This window comes from Lathyrus oleraceus, chromosome 5 (assembly GCF_024323335.1).
Source record: "Lathyrus oleraceus cultivar Zhongwan6 chromosome 5, CAAS_Psat_ZW6_1.0, whole genome shotgun sequence".
Classification (NCBI taxonomy): domain Eukaryota; kingdom Viridiplantae; phylum Streptophyta; class Magnoliopsida; order Fabales; family Fabaceae; genus Lathyrus; species Lathyrus oleraceus.
The window spans coordinates 646,384,248-646,411,800 of NC_066583.1; the positions used below are offsets into that span (position 1 = coordinate 646,384,248).

At 33.6% G+C, this 27,553-nt stretch overlaps 2 protein-coding genes and 1 long non-coding RNA gene across 3 annotated transcripts; 2 read left to right on the top strand and 1 right to left on the bottom strand.

Moving 5' to 3' along the window:
• Positions 1-13,651: 13,651 nt before the first annotated feature.
• LOC127087625 (uncharacterized) lies at positions 13,652-16,887 on the top strand. Its single transcript, XM_051028546.1, has 2 exons — positions 13,652-14,093; positions 16,127-16,887. The coding sequence occupies exon 1, from the start codon at positions 13,719-13,721 to the stop codon at positions 14,061-14,063; it is 345 nt and encodes a 114-aa protein (XP_050884503.1). The 5' UTR covers positions 13,652-13,718; the 3' UTR covers positions 14,064-14,093; positions 16,127-16,887.
• Positions 14,323-16,354, bottom strand: LOC127087624 (aquaporin NIP6-1). Its single transcript, XM_051028545.1, has 5 exons — positions 16,115-16,354; positions 15,716-15,940; positions 15,363-15,557; positions 15,058-15,119; positions 14,323-14,942 (listed from the first exon to the last, which is right to left on the bottom strand). The coding sequence occupies exons 1-5, from the start codon at positions 16,352-16,354 to the stop codon at positions 14,732-14,734; spliced, it is 933 nt and encodes a 310-aa protein (XP_050884502.1). The 3' UTR covers positions 14,323-14,731.
• Positions 16,888-21,893: 5,006 nt separating the features above from the next.
• On the top strand, positions 21,894-22,856 carry LOC127087626 (uncharacterized). The gene is made up of 2 exons (XR_007789986.1): positions 21,894-22,025; positions 22,111-22,856. It is a non-coding gene; the product is annotated as an uncharacterized LOC127087626 (long non-coding RNA).
• Positions 22,857-27,553: the final 4,697 nt, after the last annotated feature.

Genomic DNA, 27,553 nt, shown 5'->3' on the forward strand with positions numbered 1-27,553 from the left:
ACGAAACTGATTCAAGAAAATGTGAGTCTCCGTTTAAGGTGTGTGGTTACATGTTGGCAAACAAAAACTGGAGATTTAGTGTGATATGTGATTTGCATAACCATGATTAGTGTGAAAATTTATCCGGCCATCCTAGTGTGTGTCGGCTCATGCCGGAAAAGTAGGAATTTGTTTCTGACATGACATTGAATTTGGTTCAACCGAAAAATTTATTTGCAACATTGAAACAGAAAAGACCCAAAAATATATCAAATATCAAACAAAGTGTATAATGTTCGGTACCTAACTAACAAAGCGCTTATGGGGGACAAAACTGAAATGCAGCAACTCTTAAAATTGTTGGATGATAATAGTTACATGTCTAGGTAATTAATGTGTGAGGATGGAGTTACTGTTAGAAATATATTTTGGACTCATCCTGGTTCCGTAAAGTTGATCAACATGTTTCTTATTGTGTTCATACTTGATTCAACCTACAAGACCAACAAGTATAAACTTCTATTATTAGAGATGGTTGGTGTTACCTCAACTGAGAAGACGTATTATGTTGGATTTGCATTTCTTGAGTCTAAAAAAGGGATAATTTTACTTGGGTCTGAGAGGTGTGTCGGACACTATTGAAGGACCAAGGTGAGATGCCTAAAGTGATTGTTACTGACCGCGATATTACCTTGATGAATTCGATTGCAAAGGTATTTATTTCTTCTAATGTATTACTTTTTAGGTATCATATAACAAAGAATATGAGAAATTGGATTAAACCAGCGGTAGGGACAAAACAACTAACAGATTTGAGTCTGCCCATGCAACTTTGAAAATTTGGTTTGGAAATAGTAAGGGCGATTCATGTAGATATTTGGGACTCTGTGAACCACGTGATTCAAAACTATCATAATGATATACAAACATCATTTGGTCGGAGCATCACAGTCTTGGAACATAGATTTAAAGACAACACTCTTTATTCTCAATTGGTCGGTAACATTTCACGAGTGGGTTTGAATTATATTTTTCACGAGGCTAAATGAGATGATAATCTAGGCTCAGATAGTGTACAGTATGGATGAACAATTGTGAAAGCATATGGTCTCTTATGTGCTTGTGTTATTGCAAAAAAGGTGAAACTTGGTGATTCAATCAGAATGGATGAGGTTTGCACTCATTGGAAGAGACTTAGGTTTGATGATGATGATGGTGTCATGAATGACGGTAAATCGAATATCTCTATTTTGACCGAATGGGAAGTGATACAAGAGAGATTTTTGAAAGTCGATGACAATATGAAACTCCATATTAAAGAACAAATGAGGAAGATTGCATATTCGGAAACCACCGACATGAAACCGTCCTCTCAACTGGTAAAAATAAAAGGTGCTCCAAAGAAAATGAAGCCTACATTGAACGATAATCCAACTACATGGTCACCTTCATATTTTTAACATGTCGACAAAGTTTTTCCCAACTCACCAACTTCAAAATCTCAAAAAGAAAGTGTTATCAAAGAAGCTCGCATTAGCAAACCACCTCCTACGCCGCTTCCACAAAAGATTTCATTCATTGATAAGATGCAGGTTTTTATGCACAAATACATTGAGCGGGTCATCAATGTTGATGGGGTGGTAATTGAGGATATAGAGTTGTTTTGACTTTACTCAATAAAGGATAAGATAATCAAACACTTGTTAGTCATCAACTTATTCAAGAGTTAAGGACTCATAAAGAATCATACACACGACTGTATAGAAAGAAAGAACACTTTGATGAAGTTTATGAGTCTCTTGTTCCTTGCCTTAGAGGACCGGATCTATAGAAAAAATGAACGCGCTTCCCTGAAATGGGTCACCTAATAACATTTGTGTATGATCGAGTGTGTGTTAATCTGACATGATACGGTTTTTTGGAAACCTTTTTTCCATTACGTACTGCCCTACCACAAAATCCAAATGATCGTATTATGTGTATTGGGTGACTCTCAAAATCAAATCATTTTGTTCAAATTTACTTGAAATTGGGATGCCCAATACCACTTACATCACTAGAGTGGATGGCTCATTCAACAATAAAAGTCGAGACTTATAGAAAGATGCAAGAGTTCGAGAAATCGAGCAACATTCAAAGAGAATCAAATGCGCAAAAGTCTGAGGGGGTACCACCCATAGATTTAGCCGATGACCTATGTTTTGATTCTTTTTAATTTTTTGTGTAGCCAGACAAATAAGTATATGCAATTGTGTCTCAATATAAATGAAGTTTAATATATTCAACAATTGTTCATATTGTGTCTTAATGTAAATTTTTAATATTCTCCATAACAACAGTTGTTCTTTTGTAAAAAAAACAGGTTCTATTTTAAAGGTTCTGTTTTGCAACTGATTTAGGAGAATTTTCGGAGATGCATCTCCGGAACAAGATAAAAGGGTGCGGTTTTAGAGATATATCTCCGGAATCAGCATGTCACTTATTGAGTAGTTCACATTGATTTATGGATTCTATCAATTAAGGTTCTCTTATGTTATATTTCACACAAATTGAAAATGTCACAAATAAACATCAACTAGTATGTCACAAATGTCTCCATCTCCAACTCTACACTCGGGCGCACATTTAAGCTCATCGATTTCACCTCCCTTGAAGATATCAAAGATGAAATCCATTTTCTCCTACCTTATAGAGACAATTGAAAGATTGTGATGCTCGAGTATCATTCACCGTCGATTGGAAATAGATGGAAGATTGAGTTCAACAAATTTGAGCTCAAGACACAAGCGGATGTAAGGGTTGTGTGGAATATGTATTCCCATTTCGAAACAAAAGTGATGCTCAAGTTGGAAGCGACGATTTCAAGATCGGTCAAAGATATTCTTAAGATGTTGAAGCACCCACTTGGATATTAAAGTGTAATATTGCATTTTATGTTGAACTCGTCTATGTAATCCTAATTTTATTTTATGAATCTTAATTTAAATTTGGAAAATTACATGTATTTGGATCTGGTACTAATGTGTCTGTCTTACGAAAATATAACTACGGAAATTTTTTGGAGATGCATCTCCGGCATAAAATAAACCAAATAATAGGGCGTCACTCATAATGGTATGTGTTAAGTGTGTGTTGTGCCTAAGAAGCATATAAAGTGCATTAAGAATTCCTCTAATTTTTACTCTTATCTTAGATCTGTATAATGGCAAAGACTATAAAATGATAAAAGACATCAATGGCAGAAAATAACTTTAGAAACTTATTGTGAAAGTCCATTATAAATGATATTTGTTGTCCATTATATATATATATATATATATATATATATATATATATATATATATATATATATATATATATATATATATATATATATATATATATATATATATATATATATATATATATATATATATATATATATATATATATATATATATATATATATATATATATATATATATATATATATATATATATATATATATATATATATATATATATATATATATATATGTGTGTGTGTGTGTGCGTGTGTTTGTGTGTGTTTTGGAATCAGAATTAGGTGTATGCCGGTAGTGAGGAATCTTGAATCGGTGATGTTGATCTTTGATATGACAGTGCGGGGTGAACCTACAAGGTTAACACTCCAACGACCATGTTAGTTCATAATTCAGGATGCGTGTAGTAAAAAGTGGATATCATAAAGTATACCTTGAATCTCTCGTGTGATGGCTTTTATACCTTAGGTTATTTTGAGTGAATTGAAATTAGTTTGGGTCATTCCTTTTTGGGCATTTGATCGGTCATAAATAGTTTCGCCCAAGACTTGTCGATTAGTTGTTAGTCGTGGAAGTCTTAGTAGTTGTGACCAGTCATTGAGGACGTCATTCACTTTAGGTCATAAGTATAAACTTCTTATGTTAGTTGCAAAAGTTGTGGGGGGACAAGTTTATTAAATTCCTTCCTATTATTGAAAGGTTTAGCCATTCCTTTTTAGTGCGTGGATCTAGGGTACAGGTTAAGGCACGACTCCTCTGCTTAGGGTGCTCGAGTGTTTATAACCTTTTACTGCCTCTGATGAGATGGTTCATTCGTTACCTTTAGATTATTCTCAGCTTTTAATTTGGGTTGTTTGTTTGCAATTGACTTCCTCATAAAAGGTAGGTTGCAGTCCCAATGTTTTCTTTTGCTTCAGTTTCTACTCAATGCTCACTCATTCTCCCTGGGTTTGTTGGTCAGTTACCTTGTTTTGGAATTTTGAACTTTCTCTATTGATTCCTTACTTGCTCAGGTGCTCATGGATTCAGCCTCAAAGATACTTTTTTCCATCTTTTCAATGCCAACCCTCTTTAGAAGAATGGAGGTGGTCATGGCTTAGTTCTCATTCGTCAGGACGATAATAAGATCTTCCATGTTTACACAAAGAGTTGGAAGTACTTTCAAGCCAAACTATTTCTTGGCTACCCCCATCTCTTTTGCTGCTAATGCAAAATTTTATGTCGTTCCTTGGGGTCGGGCGGGTGTATCGTGTAACACCCCGATGAAATAAGGATAATTATTTAATTTAAATTAATAGTATATTTATTAATTTAATTAAATAATTGGATTATTATTATTGGATTATTATTATTATTATTGGAATAAAAGTTGGAATTATAAAAGGTCCCAGTTGGTAAAAGAGAGCTTTCATGTGAATACAGAAAAACGACTCTAAAGTGGAAAAAGGGCAAAGAGCCAGAGAACAAGGGTTGAAGAGAGGAAGAGCTCGAAGCTAAAGGATTGCCGGATTAACTCAGGTAAGGGGGGTTTATCGTCGTTTAATGGGTATTATGGGTTAACATGTAATGGGTAGTGATAAGCCATTGATTTGTCCCTAATTGGAATGATGAATGTTGTAAATTGGGAACTGATGGATGAACGAGATATGGGTTATAATGGGAGAAGATTCGTAAGAATTAGATGGAATAATGTTAGAATTTGTGAAATTGAATAGGGTATGATTCGTGTTAGATGATATGAATGAATTCTGTGTAAAAATTGGACTGTGGGAGGTTGGATTTGGGAAACCTCGTAGCAGAGAAAACCCATAGCAGATCTGGAAATTCTGGTTCTGGTCATACGCGTATGGCACTAGGCAATACGCGTATGAGATGGCCTGGAGGGGGGAAAAACTGGCGCTGATACGCGCCATACGCGTGTATTACGCGTAGCCTGTGAGTGGTACGCGTATGGGGTGAGGCCATACGCGTATGGATGAAGAAGATGATGATTCTAACGTAGTTTTGTCTCTGTTGGTACGCGTATGGGAGAAGTGGTACGCGTAGCATACGCGTATGAGACAGGTAATACGCGTATGGGCTTGGCCAGGAATTGGGCCATACGCGTATGGGCATTAGGCATACGCGTATGGGCAGAAGTTGGATTTTTCTGAGCTGTTGTTGTGCAGTTTTTGGTCGTTTCAGCTGAGTGATGCAATTTAGCTGATGTATGCTATAGTAGGGACCATTTCCCGTTGTTTTGAGTAGTGTAGGTATTAGTAGAGTGTGCTAATACTGTGATTGATTAATTGACATGATGTGATTTTGTGATAAATATGTTGATGATGTATGATGGTATGCATAATGCTGTGAATGTATATGTTATGTATGCAATTGTGAATGGACTGTTTATGACTTAAAGTGTGAGCGTATGTCCATCTTGGGATGTTGTGAATGTTTGCATGCTAAGTGATGTGGCGTGCATATTGTGGCCTTTATGGTGGTAGCTAATTCCCATGGTGAGGAATTAGTGAGTGAGTATTGTGGATTGTTGTTGATGTTTGCATGCTAGGTGATTAGCGTGCATATCATAGCCCTTGGGGTGGTAGCTAATTCCCATGGTGAGGAATTAGTGAGTGAGTCACTAGGTCTCAAATGAGTGGGACTAGTGAGCTTGGTAGCCGTATCTGGATTGGATCGGTGAGGTTGAACTATGTGTTCATGAATAGTCGGTACCGCATGCATGGAGTCTCATTGCATAATGTATGTATGGCGTATAATATGAATGGATGTATTCCAATATTATACGTGTGTTTTGTGTTGAGTTGAGTATGATTATGATTTTGAGTTGATGTTGTCGTTGCTGAATGTGTGATCTGATTTGGGTGATGAAATGTGTTAATTTACTTAGCATTACATGATATTCTATAATGCTTATTATATCGATTGAGGAACTCACCCTTACAACTATGTTTCAGGTAACGAGCAGTGATTGAGTAGAAGCTAGTGCTTGGAGTCTAGTGTAGTTCCTTAGTGGGTCATGCTCTGGTAGATGTAACATCGGGACGGGATGTTTTACCTTGTTTCATTTGTTGGTTGTTGAACAGTTTTACATGTAATGTGTTACATGGTTTGCATACTGTTAGATCTTCTATCCGCTGCGGATTGTGCAATGTCTTAATTTGATTTATAAATGAGCATGACAAGCTATTTTGATGAATGGTGTGAAGTGTCAAGTGTGACACCCTTAATTGCATATCTACTCTGATTTATATTTGTTGTTTAAAATTAAATATTGGGGTATTTTAGAAGGGTGTTACATATCGACCGAGTTAGACGATTATGGTCCTCGTCCTACTTTGTAGATTAGTTTGTACCATGTTTCGTGTGACTCTCTTACTAATTGATAACCACAAAACACATCGTATTTCCGACTCGACTCACATTATATTTTAGCTTATTTTGTCTCTTTTTTATGGTGTTATGCTGGTATATTGTGTTTTTTTAGGTATATTGTGTTTGTTTTAGGTATTTGTCAGGTAGGAGCAGTCGTGCGAGAAATTGGGATGAAAACGGAAGAAAACGGAGAACAAATTAATATTTGTACCCATGGTATTCATCATGGCACTTGCCATGACGTGACAACCATGGGCTCCACCTAGCAAACAAGAAAAATCAAGGATCAAAATTTTTACATTAATGGCGTTTGCCATAAGGGCCATGGACCTGAAAAGGGCTACGTTCACCATTTTGCACTCATGGTGTTCACCATGAGGTCTTGATGGTCACCATGGACTTTAAGGCCTGAAAAATAGCACCATGAAAGATAAGTTTCTCCCTATTTGTAGATTTTTATCCCACTCCTCCAACAATATTTCATGACACTTTCTACCAGTTTTAGCTCTATAAATAGGCCTTACTTTTCAGTTTTGAGCATCCAAGCATAATTAGGCATAAATATCGGTTCTTAAAAGTTTCAATTTCTCACATAGAGGGATTGTAGCAAAAATTAGCGTTAGGCTTGGTGTTTATTTTTAAGCAAGTTTATATTCCAACATTTAATTTCCAGCAAGGTTTTATTTCCTTTACCGAATTAAAGACTCCTTTTGAGGAAAATTGCAGTTTAATTTTTAGGTATAATTTACTTTCTCTTTCATTTGTTTATTACTGCCATTATTATTGTTTGAAGTTTTTATGTTATTTTTACAAAATGCATTTAATCTTACTTAGTTGCTATTTTAATTATCAATTTATATGCTATTAATATTGTCTTACCATTTTAATTAACAATTTATATTCCATTGTTATTACTACTTCCATTGTTATTACTACTTTCATGAACATATCTAATTTGTTTACTGTTATTGATATTCTATTTATTTTTGATCATGTATCCATATATATTAGCTTAAATTAAGAGAGTTCGGGATGTGAGGATCGTGATTCCGACGGGACTCAATAAAAAAAACAACATTGAATTTCAATATTAAAATAATTGTTTGGTTCTAAATTTTGTTTCAAAAAGTCAAAAGCTTTACGCGGCAGCGAGAAGTATTTAGATATTGGTTTCAGCGCGATAGTGTGAAAACGGTATTCGATCATAAAATTTATATTTTTTTTTCTAAAAACAAAGACAACACTTTATTAATTAATGAGGACTTATTGATTTTCAAAAAATATTCTGAAATTGTAACTTGTACGTGCGACAAAAGTCAACTACGGTTCTGAAATACAACATGGGTTGCGTGAAACTGAGTAGTGTTATTAAATTAGTAACTCCTTTGAAAATGATTTTTAAAATAAAGTGAAGTGCTAAATTTTATCTAAGTCCCAAAGGTACCCGGAAATTACATTCTGGTATTCGTTTCATTTAATTCTTAATCTAGTTATTTTAGATCCGTTTTCAAACAAAACTTCTATCGATAATCTTAGATTTACAAAGCAAGAATAGATGACAATAGATTGACATTGGTCTCTGTGGGTTTGATATTTTTTATACTATAACTGATTTTTTCGTGCACCTGCGGATACACATCAAGTTTTTGGCACCGTTGCCAAGGACAAACAGTCAATATTGTGATTCTGTTGTAGCACCGTATATACTAAGACACTCTTGTTTCAATTAATATAATCCTAGGTGGATGGATCACCCAAAATTTCTCTATAATTACCACTCTCATTATTTTGAGGAACCACAAGATTCCCATAAACTCGACCTCGAAATATTAATAGAGGGTTTCATTGCGATGCAAACTCTCTCTAGGCTAGAAGAGTTTAGAAAACAAAGTTTCTATACTAATGTAACCATTAGGCAGCTCAACATTATGGTTGAGTCATTTGTGACTCACAATAAGGCATTTGAGACTTAAATATCCCTACTTGCATATACACCTCTAGGATCCTCCCATGAGAGGCATACGGATGTTGTCTCAACCAGTAGTGAAAAACAAATCGAAAATCCCAAGGAGAGTGATAATGAGGATGAGGAGAGTTCTGGTGAAAAAAGAGTAGAGATTGAGAAAAATCCACCAGCACCACCTGAAAGGGAGGTTGTCAAAGAGGTAGAGAAGAAAGCATCGTATGTTGTTTCTCCTCCTTATAACCCACTGACTCCTTTCTCATAAAGGCTTGTGGAAGATAAGGTAGACTCTCAATCCAAAAGGTATGTGGAGGTATTGGAAAGTATTCACACCAATGCACCTTGGTATGAGGTCCTGCATAAAAAGAGAAAATTAGAGGATCATGAAACTAGGGAAATCATTGATGTTAAGAGGGGAATGTTAGACTTTGAGGTGGTGGATGAAATGATTAAACCCAAACTTTAAAAGTTGATACTCATGATAGAGCCAAAATCACCCCCACAAATCCAGAAGTATGAACACCCCATAGATGGAAGAAAAGAAAAGGTGAGGGATATGAGAGATAAATTGATAAGTGGCCATGGAAACTAAATATTATTTTGACCAAGGAATCATTCTCAAAAGAACCACCATGAGTGCTTACACTCTTGAGTCGTCAAGCTACCGACATTAAAAGAAATATTATGTGGGAGGCAACCCACTAGGTTTTTTAGGCTGTTATGTTTACATGTTTGAATTTGCATGAAATAAAGAGATGGGTAGCTTGATCTTCTCACCAGGTTCTTCCCACCTCTCTTACACTTATTTTCGTACATTAAGGACAATGTCACATTTAAGTGTAGGGGAGGCGTTTACCTCTTTTATTTACTTTTCGTTTTTCTGTGTTTTGTTACTATGTTAGTTTTATGCCATTAATTGTTTTTTATATATAACATAGTGTATATTTTGAGTCTTAACATGTGTCATCGAGTCATTTATGTGTGGTTTCTTGTTGTTTATTGAATCTCTCAATTTCTTGAGCCCTACCAAAAAAAAATTGCTTGATGAGACTTGAAATCGGTAGCATGATTAGAAAGTATATAGGCTACAAATGAAAGAGAGGCTAGATTGAGGAGACTTGGGAAAATTGTTGTAAAATCGGTATCGTCCCAACACCTCAGGCCTCCCAAATATGGAGATCAATTTGAATATCTTTTATGCCATAATCTTGAGTTCTTATCTTCTAATGATTCTTTAGTAATTTATCTAGGTAGTTAGCACCATCTTAAAACACATATTACATATGGAATTTTATGCAAATAAGTGAATGATAATGGACTTAAAGAATAAATGAATAAAATGGGAATGCTATTTCTAAGTTAGGTGACCTTCACCCGGTCATTTAGCCCAACGGTAGATGATCCTTCTATTAATTAATGATTAAAACCAAAGTGTGCAGATTGATAAAATCAGATCATAGTCATTAACAAATTTTACTACTATGAGTGTGAAAAGATAACAGACTTAAAGTGATTGCACTAGAATGAAAAAAGGATGACGAGTGAGTTAGGTTTGGGAATGATGGCATGATTCGAATTGGTTTGAGGGATACTTTTTACCGTAAAATGCGGAATTATGTTTTTACGATATCTCTGGTGAACAATTAGTACATATCAAGTCAATTTTTGCCGAAATGGATTTTGTAGCCATATATGAGTATTTGAGTGCTATGATTTTTAAGTCTTTATACTAAAATTATTGCATTTACACAATTTTCCCCGCGCATAGATATACATTAAAATTAGAGTATTCATATAATCAAATAGGATGCCACATATTCACTGTTTAAAACATACATGCCCTGTAATACTTTATCAGATAAAACAACAATCAACACCTTCACTTAGGGTGTCATCGCATGCTCACCTTCAGTTAGGGTATCATCGTAGCGAGATCTCATAATAAAACATGCATTAATTAAATCATTTGAATAATTTAAACTTTAAATACACTTTATGAAATAGTCAAAATCATAAATGAAATCTCCTCAAAACATCAAAATATCAAACATGAGAGTATACATGAACTCTCTAACGAAAAGATTAAACAAAACTCACAAACTTTTCCATGTGTTACATATTAGAGCACGTAAACTAAAATGCAGAAAGAAAAATGAAGAAACAACCTCACACTTTCCTTCAACTCTAAAGCAACTACTCAATTACCTGCTTATCTATACTTCAAAAGAGGAACACATACCACATCAACAACAAAGGGGTGAGAAATCACAAACAATAATAATAGGAAATATACGGCAAGTTAGGATATCAAACACAATATATTTTACACAATATCATTCACAGTATATTACAAAACATTCTGACACCCATACTCATCAACCAATCACAGTTCAACAAATATGCATATAACTCATTATGCAATGCAGCTCGACTAATGCAACTTTATGTATATGATGTGGTACCAATCACAACTAAATATTTAGTTCTTTCTAGAACCGGGTCCCCTCTTCTAAACCATGAGCCCCCTCTTATGATATCTAAGCCCCTTATTCTGAGCTTGGGACAAACCAATAGTCCCCTCTCTGAACTAGCAGACATGTGTCTTGACACAACTTGATGTTGCATGCTTATACACATTAAATCAATGCGTTAAGGCCCATATCTGATCTTAACATAATTCACTTACAACTCAATTAATCCTCTCTATGGATTACCACACCACAATAATTCACATATGCACAATATCATACAAATAATGCAACTCAAGTATACAATCAATCTCCTCAATTAGATTATTACTCATACATGCAACCACATAATAGTCATAAATATCACCTCAAAACATAACGACACTGTCACGCTCTTAATTCACATGACAATATCATTTTGAAAACATCATCATAAAGTGATTCTTGAGGTATCTCTGCACGTTAGCTTCCCAACACTCTGAATGACCTCTCAGCTGGATTTACAGAACGAAAGTTATGACCAAAATCGTCAGACAGTACAACAAAAGAAAAAAAACAAACATTCTGGCAGTTTAGGGTCGACCCCGAGCACATATGGGTTGACCTTCCTTTCTACTGGTTTGGGGTCGATCCCAAACACGTATGGGTCGACTCCAATTGTTGTTTTTGTCTAAAAACTAGTTTTTAACAAACATGGAAAATCTTTTACTTATACCCATATTACTCTAATTATCTCACATAATAATTAAATTAAATCATAATAATTCAAATAATTCGGTAAATCAAGAATTGAGGTGTTACAACGTTCGTAACTGCTCCAAGTGTATAACTGCCTTGTTGTCGAAGGTAGTTTGTGAAAAATTCTAGTGCTGAGACAGATTCTTTCAAGTCTTTGGATTCCAAAATATCCTAAGTCCTTGACGTATGTCGAACGCTTCGCCTTCGACATGGTGTCAAAAGATCAACTAGATCTGCTCTTGAGATTCTTCCAAACTATGTTCATCATGCTAGTCGAAATGCTCCAAGCGGCGTGTTTGTTTCTGTTGAAGTTTGTCAATTAAATACTAACACTTATTATTTCCTCAACGTAGCATTCTTTGTTGACTTTTCTCCAACTAGAAATTCCAGGCTAACACTGATGTATCTCTGTCTACAATAATGCATAAAGAGAGTTAAGAGGGAATCTATCACGTTGTCCTGAATAATACAGACTAAAAACCCATTCTCATGCTCCTTGAGAGAAATTGCTATTTTTTAGAAGTTTAAGATTCATGCTCATAGACTTTTAAATACCTCAACCCTGAGGTTGAGAAGATCCAATCTCATTTATATAGATATCACGTATGCAAAGCTTCTCACTTTTCTATATGATATAACTTAAAATCCTATAACAAATACTAAAAATCTCTGACCACTAAGTGTTGTCACATAATGTACTTTTAGCGCGTAAATACATGTAATACAATTTTTTTATTAGCACATATAAGGCAAACTAATGTTGTATAACAAGAATAAGTCAAAAGATTAATGTGACATTATTAAACACCTTAGAAACGAAAATATGTACTTTGCCTTTTCTTAGAATATAATAAATAAAAGAAAAATATAATGATTTTACTAAATTATCCTTATCAATTATTGGTGTATTTAAATTAATATTAATGTAAAATTAAAAAGCAATAAATTAAGAGTATTAATGAGAAGGTACAATTGAAAGATAAAAATGAAAATTATATTAATAAACTAACGTGACAAATATTTTGAGACAAATGATTTTTCTAAATGCGAATAGGACAAAGGAAGTAGGTTTTTTCTTTTATTGTAGTTCTATGCTTACTCACATTTAGGGTTGTTTGATTGAGGGATTTTGAAGGGGAGGGGAGGGGAGAAAATATTGTAAACTAAGTATGTTTGGTTCCCTTTTTTTACGAGGGGATGAGAGGTAATCTGATTCCCTCTAGAAGTAGTTTTTTGTTCCTCCTAAAATGAGGGATTTTCGAGGGGAAGAGAGAGGAGTTGTAATAAAATATATTTTTGTTATATTGACAAAATTATAATTATTTTTTATTATGATCTTAAATTTTATTTTATAATAGGTTAATTTGTCACCTTATTAGAATTTCTCCCTAGTTTTTAAACACAACTCTATTATTTTTATTCCTCTGACTCAACTTTTTTTCTTTTTTCATGTGTTTTATTTTATTCTTTTTTATTTACTATTTTGTTTGTAATAATTTAATTTTTTATAAGTTGTTGTGTTGTATTATCTATGGTATATGAATTATACATTATCTAGAATTTAATTTCATAAATTATTTAGAGGATTAGACGAATCATCAAGATGAAAAAATGATTCATTTCAAAATTGATCATAGAATGATTCTACAATATTTATCAATATTTTATATACATTTTAATATTATTTTAAAGTATTTAAAATATTAAATATTTAAAACTTGATTATCTATATTGTTTATAAATTGACAAATTTGTTTTTGTTTTGAATATCATTTTATTTTTATTTTATTTAATAAAAGTGTTATAATATTTTAAGGATAAAAAAATAAAATAGTTTTAAAATCTCTTCTCTCCCTTATTACAAGATAGCGAAATTGAAAATGGAATTGTAGAAGAAGAGAACAGTGTTGTGTTATGGTGGAGAAAGATGAAGGTGCAGATCCATGGTTAGGCGCAGACAAATTCTATCACATCCTCATGTGTTTCTCCATCACTCTCCTCTTTTACTTTCTCGCTTCCCTAACCTCACACCCCATCCTCCGCCGCCACGCCATTTCCATCGGATCCCTACTTTCTCTCCTCGCCGGCGCCGCCAAAGAAGCCGCCGATCACCTCGGCTATTTCCGCTCTTCCGGCGCTTCCTTCAAAGACGCAATCGCCGATATCATTGGTGTCGTCCTTGCTTCATTAGCTCTTTCTCTCTTCCGATCCAAAACCTCTCTTTCTCGCCCTCATCCACAAGGGATTTCGCTTGTTTGATTCCTTTTCCATTTTCACAACTCAATTCAGGTAAGTAAATGCATTTCTCTGATACTCTCTAGTTTCATACTCTTCTACTTTTAGCTTCATTTCGTAACTCTGTTTTCTTCTCGAAACTATGAAATTAGTAATGGATGAAATAAGTTTTGCTAGGTTTAATTATTTTCTGTATTAGCTATTTGCAAGAGGTTTTTGATTCTTCATTAAAGTCTTATATCTATATATATTTGAATCCGTATAGCGCCAGTTCAAATTGTAATTCATTCAAGTCTTATCTATATATATTTGAATCTGTACATGTGTTGCGACACTATTTGTATTCTGTTGCGGTGTGAGTTAATTACAATTTGTTCTTAATCATTAAAATAGTGAATAACGGTATAGTATCGGATTTGTTGCGGCCGTTATCGCTGTGTTTGCTACCAAACTGAGACTGCATTCATTTTGTTTTGCTTGGATTTAATTTAATAGATACATTATACATATATCATACACATTCACGCATTTATATTTTGTATATAAAATTTGTGCACATGCCAAATGATTTTTTTTCCGCGTGTTCGCTTATCACACAAGTTCTATATTATATATATCAAAACAAAATCATCATGCAGTCTATCTTGAGTTGTTTTATGGTGATGGATGAGCATGGAGACCGAAGAAGTTGATCATCGTCTTGTGAAGCTGGGGTGGTTTGAAGAAACATTAGATTTTGTCTTATCATCTTCTTCGGGTAGCTTGACTGCGGTATAAGTACCCGCCCCACCTAGAGCTCCAAGTATGGGAGCTAATAGATAGACCCATATGGCTTTGTAGTTGTTTGCAGCAATAGCTGGACCTAGAGTTCTTACTGGGTTCATTGACGCTCCTGTTATTGGTCTGCAGTGTCGTGCAACATCATGTGTAGGTTAATGGAAAGTGGAGATAGGGGGAAGAAGGGGAGAGTATGTTGAGAATTTGTGAGTGAGAAGTGAGAGTTTGAACATAGACATACCCTGCTATGAGTATATTGAGCATCACAGTGGCTCCAACCGCAATTCCTGCTAGTTCTCCTACCTGCGAGCGTAACCATAATCATCAATCAGTGACTCTATTAATCAATTCCTCGTCACACGTAGGGCATTTATCATCCAAATCTATATTATATTTTAACTTCGATGATAGTATTCCCCACGTGTAAATCGTGATAGTATAGGGGATTCATCATCCTTCAGCTTCCTTATCCTTTATTTTTCTTTTCAAACTTGAATGAACTTGTTTATTTATTAGCTAAAAGTTACTACAGGAAGAAATACTCACAGCTCTTGTGTCAGTGGCTACTGCGGTGACAACGAACATGAGGTTAAAGCTGATAATGAACTCTAAAGCAAAAGCTTGGCCATATCCACCGGAAGGAACAGTGACTCCACCACTCATGAAAGGATGAAAAACCCCTTTGAGAGTAAATGCGGCACATATTGATGCCAAAACTTGTGCTCCAATGTACATAGGCACCTGCAAGTACAATTTATACTTATATACATATGTACATGCATGGTCATAAATATTAAAGGTGCAAACTAAGTACTAGTATGACTTTCATTAGTTCATGTTACTTTCAACCACATTAGTTTGTAAGTTTGGCCAAAGGATTAGGGAAAAGCTTTACTTACATGCTTCCACGGGAAGTGCTTCAATGCAGCAAAGGAAATTGTGACTGCAGGGTTGAGATGAGCACCGGAGATGTGGCCTGTGGAAAGGATGATGATCATAACAGCAAGACCAGTAGAAGTAGCACATCCAATCAGAGTCTCCGACCCGTTTGTCTTTTGGTTCACAATAGCAGTGGCTGTCCCAGCAAACATCAGAATCAATGTCCCTATAAACTCAGCTCCGATCTGCATCACAACATGTTTTGGATTAATCATTTACTATTACTTAGCACTAATGAAAATGGTCTGCATTGGTTACATACACATACACATGTATAAACATACAGAGTTTTTACTATATTATACTGTATTTAGTAACTGAATCTACCTGACTATACATATAAATTAAACTACATTTACCTTTTTTGCTAGAGGGACAGGAGGGGGCGCCATTAATGAGCAAGTGACTGTGGGTAGAGCTCCGTCTTCTAAGGTCCATTCTTTGACACCAAAGCATTGACAATTCTTCAGGAGGGACTTATTTTTCTTATTACTACCATGCCCGTTTCTCTCTGACTTAAAACCACCAAAAAGAGGTACACCAGGAGTGCCTGGTGTTGCTGGTGCTGATGGAATTTCCTCATTATTAATATGCTCCATTTCTCCAGTCAACAGTAAATTTAATTTAGATACGAAAAGATCAGAAATTAGAGTATGAAGTGGGCTCAAGATTATTGTTGCTATTGTCACTCATGTATATATAGCAGTAGCAAGCAAGGCTGTATAGTTGACTTACTATATAAGCATGATTAGCCTCACTATAATATGGAAATGAAAGGAAGCAAATTAGTGGTTGTAACTGAGATATGAGAAAAAAGTAGCAGCATGTGGAAGTGGACGGTGGGGCACTACTGAGGGGACTCTTACTTGACTTTTGAACATACCAAAAAGGCCTGGTTCACGGTACCCTACAATATGCAACAATTATAGTATGTAGTTTTCGGTTTATCTTCTATGTCCTTGGCCACTACTTTTGTGCTTTCCATTTCTGTAACTTTGAAACAGTCCATTCCTTCACACAATTGAAGTGCAAAGGTATGCAATCAATCTTGATTAAAAATTGCCTCCATATATCATTAGAGTGTGTTGAACAAAAAAAAAGTTATTAATTGCTGTTTACAAGCTTTTATTAAGTGTTTTGTTGTGCTTATATGCCACTGTTCAAGAGTTAGGATGATTAGCAATTAAGTTTTATATTTGAAGTCTGAACTTTATTTGATTGAGTAAAGCATCAAATATCAAATAAAATCATAGAGGTTTAGAAGATAAGACCCTATAAGTGTCCCCAAGTATGCATGCCAGTAAAGGTGGCATAAATTCTTCTCAATGATTTGAACATTTGTGGTTCTCTTCCTCCTTCATGTCATTTTTCACTCTTACAATGAGTTATTATCTAAAGATGCCTCTAGTTTTACTGTACTGTGTCATCATTAGAGTTGAAATGCCATTTTGGATTTAACCATCAAATTGATGGTTGAGACACTCTCTCAAGTCTCAATAGTTCAATTGACAAACATTAGAAACAAGACAAAATAAAAAAATAAGAAGAAACATTGGATAACTATTAATTGTTAATTATTTCATTTAACAAGGTCTTTTAAAAATAACTGAGTGGTAATAAATATATATGGAATAAATAGTGCACATAATTTGTTGTGAGTGAAGAACATCCCTAACAGTCATGTGCTTAGGTTTTCTCTGACACATCTAACACACTTACTAGAATAGAAACATTTTATCCACAAGCTTGCTTTATTAAAATCATGTGTGAAAATGTCTCATTAAGCCAACTTAATTGGTAGATGCTGGAATACATGTTTGAACCGCGACATCTTATTTATTTATCTTTAAAAAGATGAGTTTCAGCCATTAGACTATGACCAAAAAAGAAAAAGAAAAAGCATGTGTGAATGGATAGAAGAGAACCTCTAAAAAATATGAAGAGGGCTTCAAACATCAAAGAGAATGCATGCATTAGGTTGAAATGTGGGACTCCATCAAATAATGAGACTAAGGGTCAAATAAGTTGGCATTTTGTATCATTTTGTCCTCCACTTAGTCCACTCTACATCAATTGGTCAACTTCAAATATAAAATTCTTCTATCCCAAGTTAAATACTTGGGTGTGTAATGTTCACCTTCCTTTTCTTTCATTTGTCATGGCTCAATAATGCACTCTCTTTAATTTTATCTAATTATGTTTTGGAAGTATATTTGGTTAAAAGAACTTCTTATAGTAGAATTAATAGACACTGCCTCTGCAAATGTGTATATGAATAAAATTGAGCTTCATGATGTAACATGTTCATTATTATAAACTCAGATCTTTGAAATGAGATTTTCATTTAACTTGTCTATACTCTAGTGCTATAATAAAGTTAACCCTGATAGAAAATCCTTGGCATTTCATTATATCTTTGTCAAAAATCAAAATGGCCCATCACGAGAGCACTTATTATTATCTTTGTTTTGCTCTTGAAGGAAACCTCAATGTCATGGCCTTCTAATTATGAGTTTTACAGTGTGTAGACTACTTTTTATTCACTTGGACAGGAGAGGAAAAAGTGACGGTTCTGATTGCTCCACGTTTTGCATTGTAGACTAGGACACAAATATAAAGTATTCGGCCTATTAGAAGTAATAATGCATATGCGTATAAAGTGGAGGGAATGGATGAGTAGAAGAATAAGGGTGTGTTTAGTTGTGACTAGAAAATGAGAAGAGAGATAGAGATGAGAAAGAGTGAGAAAAGAGAGAAATAAATGAAAAATATAATATATTTAATGTCATGTTTGATTGAAGAGAAACGTGAAAGAGATTAAAAAGAAAGAAGTAATTATTATTTTAAAATGTATTAAAATTAGTTAAATACCAGTGTGGTGTGTCTGTACATATTAAAATTATTTTGTACGGTATAAATATAACCAAATGTACATTAAGAATATTTACATTATTTCTGTTGGATGCCCATTTTATAAAGTATTTCAATAACACTTTTAATATTATAGGCAAATGTAAATGAGTAATAATTCAATCTCTATTAAATAAGAGCAAATTATCAAAAATGAATCGAAATCTTGAATCATATAATATAATTGTAATTTTTTTTTAAATAACCATAACTTTAAAGTATTTATCAATATAATTACTTAAAAAAAATCAAGGTGCCATTTGTTATGATGCATGTATTGATCAATATGCATGTAAAATCTGGGAGTATACGTTAGTGCAATTGACGCATGTATGTAAAATGCAGGAGCATGCGCCATTTTAATTGACGCATGCATGTGACAACTCTTTATTTTTTTCCATGCACGTGTCTATTGCATTGGCGCATGCTACTACATTTTATATGCATGTGTCAATTGTAGTGATACATGCTTCTACATTTTACATGTATGTGTCAATTGCAGTAGCGCATGCTCATACATTTTACAACGTTAATTACAGTGGTGCATGCTCATATATTTTACATACATGTGCCAATTACAATTGCACATGCTCTTATATTTTATATGCATGCGCGTTAATTCTAGTGACGCATACTCCCACAAACATGATTAATTTGGTAAATAAATTGAAAAGATAGTTATTTTGACATATAATTTTAAAAAGTTTTTTATTTTATTTTTTAAATCTTGTAAAAAATTAGAATACATAATAGTATAATATATAATATTAATACTAAATATTAATTATTAATAAGTACTTATTTTCTATTGAAATCTGTATAAATAATTATTTTCTTATTTATAACAAAAAAAAAATGTTGTTTATCTTATTTAATCCTATTCATATTAATCAAACAATTGTAGGCTGAGATTGAAACAAGCTATTTTCATATTAAGAAACTATAATACTACTTCAAAATCTAAAGAAATATTAGTCAGCAAAATCATATTATATAAGAGAGTTACAAAATTTTTTTTTACACAGATTTACTTCACTGTACAATTAAACATATGCAGTGTGCCTAGTACCATTTTGTTATATTGTCTAAATACATGTTACAAAAATTCCTATTGCCTTCGTGTCTTAATCATGGAGCATCATAATTCTTCAGCACTATTACTTTATACGACAGGATGACAATATCTTCTAAAATAGATTTGGTTTAATGCATGTTTCCAAGGCCGGCTCAAACAATTTATAGGTTCGATTCTATTTTAAAATTAGTTTTTAATAGATAAAAATATGATAAATTTTTAAAAAAATCATGTTTCATTTAAATGGTAAATAAAATTGAATATACAAATAATAAAATACATATAAAAATATTATGTAGAAATTTGATTCATTGAAGTTTAATTTTTTTAGACTTTTCGACTCTTACATCAACAATTATTTTAATTAATAAACAATCAATAATATAAAATTACAAATTTTCAAATCTCACAACTTTTAAGTTAAATTTATTAATGTTTTCATTCAAATGATAGAAAAATATAAATTTTTTAAATTTACATCTTTACATTTGTAAAATTCTTAAAATTTGTATTATAGTTCGCTTGCACTTGAACGATACATTACATAACACTTACTCATATCTATAAATATAGAGTTGATATAGAAAAATAAAAATTTAAATTAGTGAAAAAATTTGTAAAAAAATTAGACTAATATAAATTAAAAAATCTTTTAAGTCTAATAACTTACTATACTATCTGTTTAATATTAATTTAAATAAAAAATATTAAATTTACTAAATTTAAAATATTATTTAAAAATAAAGTTAAACAATGCAACTTTATATATATTATTTGCAACTAGATTTATATATTATTTTCCTTTTAATAAAAAATGTTTCAATAATAGTTTGTTTTTTATATTTTTCAAACTAACATCATATAGTTTTTGATTTAATAACAAAACTGAGGAGAAATATATATATATATATATATATATATATATATATATATATATATATATATATATATATATATATATATATATATATATATATATATATATATATTACATTCTTTATATCAGATATTTCTTTGACAAAGTAAATACACTCTCAGTTTATATATTACATTCTTTAAATAAACACGCTTATATCTCTCAGTTTGGAACGTTGAAGAAATTAAATAAACACGCTTATAATTTACCTCGATTATTACTCAAAATTGAGGTAAAATATGTTTCTTTTTAAATAAAAAATAAAATAAAATATGTTTCAACTCAAGCACCACATACCTCTCAGTTTTTCTTAAAAATTGAGGGGAATTTTTTATATATTTAGATTGTTTACATAAAATATTAAAATAAATTATTTAAACAAATTAAAAGTTTGACAATTGATTCTTGGATAACAACATATCTTTTCAAAATTTTGATAGGCTATCTGTTCCAACTAAGAGAATTGTTTTTTTGTACTTTCAATCCATCATAGAGAGATTTCAATATCTTGAGCAAATATTTTCATGGTAAATGATTTCACATGAAAGAGAAATAGATAATTGTGTTTAAAAATAAATTTCTCAATATTGTCAATCGAGGAAAAGAATAAATTTTTCAATGTTTTCTTTTATTGACAACATAAGAAGGTTATTACAAAAATATAACAACAACATCAACATCATTGTGTGAGATAAATTGAAAGGGTAGAAAAAATATTTTGTTCAATATTGAATAACGTTGAAGATTTTTTCTATCTTGCAATTCATCCAAAGAATGATGCGCAAGACTTTGGAACGGCTATATATAAATTAGATTTATTGTAAAATTTGATTAACGAGTTCTTTTATAATAAAATATGATAATTTAATCCCTCGATTATTAAATTTAACCTAAGAAATAGATCATTAATTTAAAAATTAAAAATAAAATAAAAAGAAAGACACTAGTTTTAAAAAAACAAAAACATAAACTATTAATGCTGGGATTCGAAGCATCTCCTAAAATATTTTTCTCCTCGGTTTTATTTAGAAACCGAAGGAATATATGACATTTATTAAAAAATAATATAAAATATGACGCGCCTTAACCTTTTACCTCGGATTTTGGTAGGATGAGGTGAAAGTTTTGTCATGAAATGTATTATTTGTAATAGTGATTACACACTGAGTTAATGCTTCGATAATGATTTGACACCGTTATGAAAGAATGCATTTTCACGAGATCAAATTGGGGCTAAATAAAACAGAAATATATAATGTTGAAGACTTCCTAAGACTTGTGATCAGATATCAACAATTTTCCATCCCTAGTTTTCCACATCCAGTACATATAGGCCAACCTTCAATGGATACAAAAGTAACAATTGAAGGTAATGTCTTCACTCTGTTCAATACACTCACCGCCATTAAAGTTTCTATTCAAAGTATAATTTTGCGATTATGTTATGTCTGCAGGTTATCATGAAGACCTTGAAGGAATTCCTTATCTGTTATGACTTGTAACAAAAAAAAATTCTGGTTATAGCATAACCAGCAAATATGGATCAACAAATATTTTTTTGGTTATTTTCCCATTGTGCTATAATTCATAATTAGTTAAGAAGAGAGACTTGCATGTGCTTGAATATGGATCTTCAAAATCTCTCATAGCTACTTGTGATGTTTTCCACCCAGCATTCATGTTTAACTGTTTTAAATGCTTGAAAAGTTCTCTAGTTTTGGCTACAAGTCAATTGTTAGCTGAAGTTTGCAAGGTCTAAAAGTATGAAATCTCATGAAACCGAGTTGAAATCTTACTGCATTTGCTAGGCTGTATTAAATCCATAAACCTTTTTATTTTCTTCTTTTCAACTTCTATCTTCTTCTGCTTCTTTTTGTGAGTTCATGTTAGTCTGATATGTTTAAAGCATATTTAAACCAATATTTTACGATAATTTGACCAAGTGGTTTGTGATTTTTTTACAGGAATTTATTAAGAATATCGAGAAGCATTTACCATGAAGATTGGTGCTACTTAAATGGACATGGAGACACTTTTGACAGATTTAGATTTTTTTGATTGCTCTCGTAGTCGAAGCATTGAATGTGTATTTGTTATATTTTCTAAAAAAACTTGATATTTGGATTGCTATGTTAGCAAAAATGAAATGAAGAACATATTGATGATCAATGTTGACGTAGTGAGGGGAATTAGTTGGCTTCCTGTGATTCACACAACCAAGAAGAATTCTTGCTTAAATCCTTAGATCAGAGTGAAGATTTTTTATCTTGTTGGCATGAATTTCAATTGTGGAAATAACTTTATCCATTTCAACTTGATCAGGCCTTCTTTCTCATATTAGTTCACACCTTATACTAGATCCATCATGACTAATGAGTTTGACAATGAGTTTCTCAGTGCTTACAATCTTCTTTCCAAAGACAAAAGAAGCAACTTGACAGGTATATGTCTTAGCATTAATCTAGAAATATCTAACAAGATGAGGGAAAACTGGACCTTGAAGACGGTCAAAGAACTTCTCCCAACCTTGAAATTTGACAGCAGATAAAAGATCAAAGCCAAAACCTTTAATGCTTTCAAAATCAACCATAAGTTCACTGATAACTTCCAAGTCCTCTTTAGGAGTGGAAAGTGTAATCTCAGAATTATCATATGCATCTTCAATGTACAGAAACTTACAAAGATGAAAAGTAGACTGTGTCATGTAAGTTTGGAGAAGACGGGGAATATATTCTGGTGGTTGTGATGATGAAGATATTCGAACATCCCTTTGAATAACCGCATTGCATTGTTGATTCTCAAATAATTGTGGAGTGGATTGTTGAGCTTGTTGATGTTGACCTTGTTGAGCGGATTGTTGAGTAGAATCCATTGATGAAGAACAAAAGAGTTTAGGGTTTACTGCAAATTTTGGTTCAAAGAGTAAAAGTGTGGGTTGTAAGAGTAGCGAAGGTGTGTGAAGTGAGTGAGGTGAGTTTAAATAGGAAATTTTGCAATCATGACAAATATAGATTAGTGAAAAAATTCTGACAAGGGGTAAAGCGTGAAAGATTTTACCTAATCCCAAGATGTATTCACCCAACGTGTCACATCATCTAATCAGAAACTGTTCAGTTTTCTAAGACAACTGTCTTAAAAATTGTTCCACTAATCAGGACTGATTGATAACTATTTAATGAATAAACTATTCAGTGTCCAAAAGGCAGATTTTTCAAAACAAACTCTGAATGGATACATCTGAACTTATGAATCCTTCTCAATTCAGAAGTCTCACATGTTTAGAACAACCAACAAATCTTAGAGTCTTATTTTACAATTATGAGAAATAAACATTTTGAGAGAAACATCCTTTTCATTCCGGACATAAGTCCATTTTAAAAAAATTCAGAATGAAAATAAATCTATCTTTAGTAAAGGGCTTTATAAAGATATCAGTCAATTGATGGTCTGTATTAATATATTTTAGACTTAAAATACCCTTCTAGACATAGTCACGAATGAATTGATGTTTTATCTCTATATGTTTTGCTCTAGAATGAAAAATAGGATTCTTAGATAAACAAATAACATAAGTATTATCACAAAGTATATAAATGTTACTCTCATATACCTGCAAGTCTTCTAGCTGACTTTTCATCTAGAGCATCTGAGTGTTGCATCTAGAGGCTGTTATATATTCAATTTCAGCAATTGAAAGCGCTGTTGTTGATTGCCTTTGGTTGGACCATGAGATCAAATTATTTCCCCAAAACTGGAAGCTTCTAGAAGAGCTTTTCCTCTCAAGTATGTCTCCATCATATTCAGCATCACAATAACCAACTAGCTTGAAGTCTTTGGATTTTCTATAGCACAACCTAAGGTTAATAGTACCTTTTAGATACTCAGGATCCTCTTAACAACTATTAAGTGGGACTCTCTAGGATCTGATTAGAAACGACCACACAAACAGACACTAAACAAAATGTCAGGCCTAGAAACAGTCAAGTATAAGAGAGAGCTAATCATACCTATGTATACCTTATGTTCTACCTTAGCACCTACCTCATCCTTCTCAAGGATGCATGTAGGATGCATAAGGGTCTTTGACATCTTACATTCATACATATCAAACTTCTACAGAAGTTCCTTGGTGTACTTGCTCTGATGGATGTACGTCCCCAAAAAGAACTTGAGTTCTCCCATCAGACTCATCTCAAACTCTACTTGCATAGATGTTAGATACCCAAAAGTGCTTATTTGAGCTATCAAATATGGGCATCTTTCACTCCATTTCCTTGCTAAAGTGTTCGAAACCACCTTTGTTTTAGATGAATTGCAATACAATGATAAACGATCTTGGTACCTTTGATTTGTGTGTTATTGTGCAGGAATAGGGCATGAAATAATAGAAAATGAAACCACAAGAAAGTTGGACAAGGGACCAAAAAAGGGATGCATTCATCAGCTTGCTCGCTAGGCGAGGGCTGTGGCGAAGAGCTCGCTAGGCGAGCACCTAGCGAGAACCCAGCGAAGAGCTCCAGTATTTTACAGTAGCAAACATCAGCAAACTCGCTAGGCGAGCAGCCAGCGAAGAGTGTAGCGAACACGTCCAGACTTGGTCAAAAGCGCAGCCAGCACTCACTCGCTAGACGAGCCATTAGCGAGCTCCCAACGAGCAATTACAGTAGCAAAACCTCCTAAGCTCGCTGGAGCGAAGGGTGAAGCGTGTGCTTCGCCTAGCGAAGGTTTTGTTCGCCTAGCGAACATGCCAATCTGGCAAAGGTTATTTCTTTGGGCGCAGGTGCCTCAGGTGCCTCATTTTGGGGCTCGCTAGGCGAGCCATTCTGCTCGCCTAGCGAGCATGACAGCTCAATAGCAGCACTATAAGTAGCAAGGGCTACTTTTTGGAGCCATACTTTTTACACCTACATACTTTTGTACTTTTGAGATATTTTTCCAGCATTGCTCTAGAGATATTTTGTGACCTAGAAATCATTTCTCTTCATCTCTTAACAATCTTTCACAAAAAGAAGGTGGATTCCCATCCAATCTCGATTATTCGACTCGGATGTTGATCAACCTTCTTCCGAAACTTGTTGACCAAGCTACCATGAAAATGAGTAGCTAAGTTCTTCATTTTGTCAAGGTTAGATGTAGATGATCATTAGCTTTGTGTGTAAATGGGATGATCTTCATTTGTAAACTCTTTAATGGTGAATATATGGTGAAAACTTTGTTTTATTGAAAACTCTTTGTGTTGGTTTATGATCGAGAGATGTTTACCAACTCTTTACCTAGGTTTTCATCCAATCTTGTTTGTTAGCTAGAGATAGTAATGAATGATTTTGTTCACCATAAGGTTGAACCAAAAAGTTGTCATTTTGATAGATTGTGTTAGAGATAAACAATGGATCAAAATGGGAAAACTCACAATGTGTGTTAGAGATAAACACATTGGGAGGACTTTGTGAAATAGTTTATCATCTAAAGGAGTTTATAAGTTTTGTTGATCGAACATATACATGCAAAGTGATCGTCGAACCCTAACTTTGGCAATATTTCTCAAATATTAAAACCAAATCTTTTACCGCATTTTATTACACTTTTATGCAAGATACCGTGACTAAACCCAAAAACCCCCTTGTTACTACGAGTTAAGAATTGAAACAACTGTCGAAAGGCGGCGATATCTCACAATCCCTGTGGAGACGATAACAAAAACCCGACACTGAAAATTACAATCAACAAAATGGCGCCGTTGCCGGGGATTGTGAATTGATATTGCGAGCATCGCAATAGTTGCTTAATTTTTAGCTTTCGAATTTTTGACTTGTGCTTGTAATTTGTTTGGTTTAGTGTGCAGCTTTCGTTTTATGCGAGGGCAGATTCCTGTGGACGAACTTCTTTTTGATCCCGAGATCGAAAGAACCGCAAGGAGGCTGAATAGCAGAACGAGACGAAGGAGGCAACAAGCTAGACAACGACAAGAACAAGGAGAAAGTTCTTCTACCACACATCCACCACCATTCATACCTATCATGGAACCACCACCACCGCCCATTTCCACTCCATGTGTAAACAGTCCAAGGAATACTGCTCAGTTTGTTAACCACACGGGAAGGCAAGCCGAGATGAAAACGGGAACTCTTAATTTACTATATGGAAGTCCATTCACCGGAATGGACCATGAAGATCCCTTTGCTTTTCTCACCAAATTTTACGAGATATCATTGGCGGCCGGAGTTGATCAAGCTCAAGAGCTACCGTTGTTCAGAAGATTATTTCCCCACACTTTGCTCGGTAAAGCAAAAGATTGGTACTTAGATCAAACACCAGCCGTCATGACAGATTGGAACGTGTTGGAAGAGAAGTTCATCGAAAGATTTTTCTCCCACAACCGGTTCATGGAATCCAAGACGGCCATCTTAGTGTTTTCACAAGGAACCAACGAATCATTAAATGAGGCGTGGGAAAGATTCAAATCCATGCTTCGGAAGTGTAAAGGGCATGGATTTGATGAATTGACTCAAATCCATATTTTCAAAAATGGACTTCAACCAAATTGCAAGACTTTGTTGGATGCTACCTCGGGTGGTTCTTTATTGTCTAAAAACGCCGAAGAAGCTACAGATATCATAAATCGAATGGCTCTAAATGATCTTCAAAGTCAAAGTAGAGGCAACTCTTTGAAGAAGTCGGGAGTGCTTGAACTTGGGACGAACGATGCCATTCTTGCCCAAAACAAACTCATTTCACAACAAGTGGAACTCTTAACGCAGCAAATAAAAGAGTTGAGAGAACCTTCAAAAGCTAAACAAATAGCTTGTTGTGAGCTTTGCAAAGGTGAGCATGACACCGGATTTTGTCCACCTCCCGGGTTCGAAGAAGTAAACTACATGGCGAACCAACGAGACTACC

Bases quoted from the DNA above. Each gene is read 5' to 3' on its own strand.
- LOC127087625 (XM_051028546.1), top strand. From the start codon at position 13,719: ATGGTGGAGAAAGATGAAGGTGCAGATCCATGGTTAGGCGCAGACAAA.
- LOC127087624 (XM_051028545.1), bottom strand. From the start codon at position 16,354: ATGGAGCATATTAATAATGAGGAAATTCCATCAGCACCAGCAACACCA. The intron at 15,558-15,715 runs GTAAGTAAAGCT...TTGTACTTGCAG, and splicing joins AGCACTTCCCGTGGAAGCAT to GTGCCTATGTACATTGGAGC. The intron at 14,943-15,057 runs GTATGTCTATGT...ACGACACTGCAG, and splicing joins CTCAATATACTCATAGCAGG to ACCAATAACAGGAGCGTCAA.